We start from the raw sequence: 5,625 nt of genomic DNA on the forward strand, positions 1-5,625 counted from the left end.
TGGTGACGCTGGCTTGGATAGCGTACCAGTGATACAATAACGACCTCACATTGCATTCTTGAATGATGTGCATGTCGTAGGGCGCAATGTGCTTTCGTGCGTGAAACGATCCATGCACTTGTTGCCAGAAGGACCCCATCTTCTCCTACATATGAAATCTGCGGATACGAACAACCACACATCAAGCAACAGCTCATCCTCCATAATCGAGTACCCCGCCATCCTTCGGAAAAAATGACATGGCGTCCGAAATTAAGCTTAATGGCATTTGACCGAACATCTGTCGGGCGTGGTGTACGCCATGGAGGTCGTCGAGGGCGAAGTGTACTTGGGTACAAATGACTCCAGGGCAGGCAGCGCCGTCGTAAAGGCAAGCGGGCGTGTCGGTGTTGATCGCAGACGTCCGGCAATGCATCTGTGGCGGCCAGAGAGGTACAACAGCGACGACAGAGGTGGAAGCTGTGATGCAAAGCGAGGGGAAGAACAGGCGGAGTGAAAGGAAATGGTACCGGGATGGGTGATTTAGTGGGCCTCGGGTGTCCCCCCCCCCCCCCCCCCCCCCCCCCCCAAAAAAACACAGGCACACAGACACTTTGTCTCCACTTTGCGGATAAAACACGTCCGGACCGCCAAGCGTACCAATACATGCCCGTGTTAGATGGCACAACATGTTCGAATTATGCGGTCCGGACGGTTGCGGGCTGTTTGAGGATCAGCGTTGGAGATGGCCTAATGCTGCATGCACATAATTTCGTTAACCTGTAAACCACTCATTTCTGTTTTCTACAAAAAAAATATATCAAAGGAGTAGTTCTGTTCTAGTTGGAGTCCAGTCCTGGGGTTTACGAACAAATTGCGCACATGAGATGAGTGATCGTTTCTCATATCACGTGCACGCAAGGCATCTTCCTTTAACCGAGTACCAAATGCTGTTCCCCTCTAGCCGCAACTAGTACCCGTTGTACATTAGCAAAACCTTTCAGAAAGCTGCTAGATCCGTTGCGCACGTGACCAGCACGGAGGCCGTGCATAGACAACGGTAGATTTCATCATTTCAAGCCTCACCAGACAGCCTGGATCGCATAAGCAAGAAAAACATCCTTAATTAGCCAGCTCCAGGGCCAATCAGAGCACGTCCGTGCTCCTAATACCGTTGTCCCGAGTTGTTTTCTACTCCAATCCACATTCCACAGCGAGGCCTGCATGTGGCTATCAACGAGCAAAGCTGCTGAAACCCAACCAAACCAGCCGCTCTTCATTAATCTCGCTGTCTTTCTCTGCATTATTGGGCTAGTTTATTCATCACAGCTGGGGTTTGCAGGCACACACATCCAGCAGTTTTCATCTAGACCAATGATCACGTAGTTTTTTTCTGTTATTATTTCAGATAGAACCACAGGGTTTCTGAATTATTCTCCCAGGGTTTCTGCATTCTGCGACCATGTTCCAGATGATTCTGACTGTTGAACACCAATCCAGCGATCTTCCACGGTGGTTATTGAAACCCCAATATACAAGGCTACGCATCGTCGGATAACTACATATGTGGCCACCGGTAGTCAGTCAGTCAGTCCCGCCGAGTACTGCTATGCAAGCAAAAGAAGTCGCGTGAGTGATGGAAAACTACCCTTAAATAAATAAAGACGAGACTTTTATGCAGTACTTCGTACTGAAAAGTGACATGCCAGTGAACCACAAGCTAGAATTTCGTTGTTGCATTAGTTGGCCAGGCACGTACTACATCGTTCTAGGAGTACTAATTCAAAGTTGGCAACAGCAATGCCTTTTTATTTATTTATTTATGACGAGTTACAGCCAGCCAATTAACAACACGGCCAATCTTCTCTGCACCGTATTTGACAATTTCTATTGCCGCCGGTAGGTTTGTTAAGGTGTCACACGCAACACCCAATCTGCATCATTTTCATGCGTGATTTTCATGTTCGTGACAAGCTCGCTCGCCGATCACAGACTTGTTTTTAAAGTGAAATAGCATCACGTAAAGCTTTTCGTCATCATGCACACCACACGGCTGATCGATGGTTGTTTCCTGTCGCTAGCTTGCCCTCCTTTCTCGTGCTTGAAAACAGAAATATATTTAGTAATTATCTATGCAAGCAAAGCAGGGAAATCTTCTCTCCAGCAAAAAATATGTGATCAAAATCTCGAAAGGGAAAAGCGGCAGCATCTTCACTGATGTGGTGCTAATACTAGACTAAGATAAAGTGAGAAAGATGGGATTTATGGAATCTTTCAAAAAATTAATACTATTACTTAGTATGTGTGTGTGCTTGTAGTATATGGAAAAGCTATGCTGGCCACACCTTTACACAACGTACAAACGAGACGAAGTGGGAGGCCAATAGATGTAGATCACACACTTTGCTGCTAACATACAACATATATGGTTAAACAACAGAACAAAAAGGGAGGAAAGGAGTTGGAGACACACAACTGCCGTGGAGAAAGGAATCGAGCTTTGAGTGGCCAGAACACTTTCTCACCGGTGGCTTTCATTTTGGAATGCTAGCTTATTGGTGAAGCCTATATACAAGTGGAAATTTCTTTATGTTGATAGTAATAAGCTGTGAGCTTAAAGGTGCAGCCGAAGCGACCAAAACAGTAAATTCGTTTTTCATAAGCATTCCAGAAAACATTCTATGCGCATACAAGAAATCTGAACCATATCATAAAATTCACAAGCATCAAGTTGTCAAATATTTACTACAACAATGTATGTGCAAGAATTCATATGTCATGCCTCCCAATATCTTGTATGATGGAATGATCAAAATGGCTTTTAAATGGTCAGATAAAATAAGAGCTGCCGATTTTTTTCACAGTAGTAACAGATCGTTTGAAAGTTGAAACCCACTTGCGTCTGTTCACATGCATGTTAATGTACATGGTTGGAGCTGTAGTACGTCTGTACAGATAGCCATTCAATCGTTGATGGCCAGAGGGGACTAATTTTCTACGGCACGGCGTCAACAAAACAGCTTGTCCTCCACCAGCTATGTAAAACAAAGTGCCTCAAAAAGCAGATAGGCCCAATATAAAATTACCCGTTCATTGGACCTGATACGCGCCAGAATTAGACCACTGAACTACCACTGCCATTGTCATACCACTGGTGCTACAATATAGTAGGAGCCTGTGCCATGACATCACAAAAATTTCTACCTAATCCCAAGGCTTAAGCTAATCTGAGTACTCACACTGCAGCGACATTCATTCTTCTACCTGCCCTAACATTACTAATCACTATTCACAAATCACAATCAACAGCACCAGCCATGAGCCAGGCAGGCTAGAACATGATCCTGCGGTCCAATCTGGGTCCGACGGCCGAGATCAACGCGGTGGTCTTCTCCTGGAGCACGTGCACCACGTCCGCCATGGACGGCCTGAGCCCGGGGGCATCGCTGACGCACCGCATCGCGAGCTCCGCGACGACGGCCGCCTCGTCGGCGCTGTACTTGCCGGCAAGACTCCGGTCCACCGCATCGGCCACGTTCCCCTTGCTGATCGTGGGGCACACCACCGCGGTAAGACGGCGTCCGGTCTCGCGGCACACGGCCTCCCTCCCGGTCACCAGCTCGAGCAGCAGCACGCCGAAGCTGTACACGTCGCTCTGCTCGTTGGCCACGCCGGTGCGGAGGAGCTGGGGGTCGACGTAGCCCGGGGAGCCCATGATGGCGCGCCCAGACGACCTGCCGCGGCCCGCCGTGGCGGAGACGCCGGAGTGCGCGAAGCCGAAGTCGCATAGCTTGGCGTCCATGTTACCGTCGAGGAGGACGTTGGACGCCTTGATGTCCCCGTGGACGACCGCCGGACCGCTGCCCTCGTGGAGGTACTCCAGCGCCGTGGCCACCTGGAACGCAATCGCCACGCGGCGCGACCACGGCAGCGGCGCCGCGGCGTCCTCGCCGCCGTGGAGCCTCTGGTGGAGGTCGCCGTTGGGGGCGTACTCGAAGACCAGCACGCCCTCGTCGCGCTCGTCGCAGTAGCCGAGCAGGCGGACGATGTGCGGGTGGCGGAGGGAGAGCAGCACGTCGAGCTCCTGGCGGAAGGCGCGGTGGAGGCGCTCGCTGCTGCAGTGCACCTTGACGGCGGCGAGGCGGGCGGAGGAGAGCGAGGCGAGGTAGACGGTGCTGAAGCCGCCGTGGCCGATGACCCGGGACGAGAAGGCCCCCGTGGCGGACTCCACCTCCGCCCACGCCATCCGCCTGGCGGCGCCGCCGGCCTCCTCCTCCTCCTCCCACACCGCCGGCTCCGCCGCGACCCGCGAGCTGGCCGCGCCCGCCTCGCCCCGCTTCCTGACGTCCGCGCCGCGCCGGCTCACGCACGCAAACAGGCCGCACCCTTGAAACATTGTGCGCGCGGATGGATGGAATGACCGGCTCTCCAAGTGAGGCGAGGAGTGGGAGTGGGGGGAGAATAGGTTCTCTCTTCTCCGACGCTTGCCTGGGTTTTGTTGCTGGTTCTTGGCGCTGCTGCCTTCCTGGATAAGCTGCTGCTGGGGCAGATGGGAGAATCAATGGGCACCGGCTGCTCTCTCGCTGGCTCACTGGCGCCTTGTATGCTACGGGTCAAATGCATACCTGTGTATATATATGCCAGGCCGCTGGCCGCTTGCCTTGCATCTTGTGTTCTTCTCGCGTGAGTGGGCCCACGCACCAAGCAAATCATTGCGCTGCGTGACAAGGGGGGGAGAGCCGATTCTTTCAGAGTGGGGACGTACTACGTCATCAACATCTTGGTTTCTTTTATATAATATATTTCGTTTTCCTTCCTACAGTGGGTCGTCCAACGTGTTCTTGACCCGCTTGCTTGAGGGCTGGAAATGCTTATTTATTGACGATCGCTCTAAGTGGGAATGTTCAGAGACGCGGCTAGCTTGGGTCCTATACGTTATTTGATATTCAAGCTTTTTCGACGGGGAGGAGGATTTTAAACATGTTTCTAGTTGGAGTGCGCCGGTGGAACTCTGCTTTAAGCCCATTGCTTCAATGCTAGCGGAGTCAGGAGTGTCGGTTCCACCAGACCTGACTGAAAAAACAATGTCAGACTACTATTGCCCGTGTTGACTGCAATGAGTTCGATTTTATTGCAGACTTCAGTTGCACCGTTGCGAACATCTACATGGCAAGCAAAGCATCACTCATACCCCTAAAAAGAAAAGCTAAGCATCACTCATGTCAGTATATGAGTATCTACAACCGGACCCACTACCCCTCATTTGTTCCTGCGGGACAGCCCGGACGCTGCCCTGACCAAAAATCCGCGTCCTACTGGACCCCTCGTACCTGGCTCAAATGTCCGAGCTATCTCGTACCCCTTAAATCCAACTTGTAATTTGGGCGGACATGAGGAAGTTTGGACATGCCTGGACGCGACCTTCACGTCAGGCCGGACCATGCTGGCCATTCTCATATGTTCCGCTTTCGCACTCCACTCCTACCCTCCCCCCCCCCCCCCCTCCCCGCCAACTCCCCTTCTTGACCCACCATGGTCGGCTCCGGCGGCAAAGCTGACCCCATTGATTGGGACAAGCTCGCCGCCATGTCGGATTTGTCACGTCCTTGTAGGACGACTAACATATAGGGGCTAGAGGCACCTATG

General features: G+C 51.9%; 1 protein-coding gene across 1 annotated transcript; it reads right to left on the reverse strand.

The window, feature by feature from the left end:
• Nucleotides 1–3,019: 3,019 nt before the first annotated feature.
• Nucleotides 3,020–4,593, reverse strand: LOC123054055 (salt tolerance receptor-like cytoplasmic kinase 1). The gene has a single exon (XM_044477716.1). It carries the CDS (start codon nucleotides 4,373–4,375, stop codon nucleotides 3,311–3,313), a length of 1,065 nt encoding a protein of 354 aa, XP_044333651.1. The 5' UTR covers nucleotides 4,376–4,593; the 3' UTR covers nucleotides 3,020–3,310.
• Nucleotides 4,594–5,625: the final 1,032 nt, after the last annotated feature.

The sequence above is a fragment of the Triticum aestivum genome, chromosome 2D (genome assembly GCF_018294505.1).
Source record: "Triticum aestivum cultivar Chinese Spring chromosome 2D, IWGSC CS RefSeq v2.1, whole genome shotgun sequence".
Taxonomy (NCBI): domain Eukaryota; kingdom Viridiplantae; phylum Streptophyta; class Magnoliopsida; order Poales; family Poaceae; genus Triticum; species Triticum aestivum.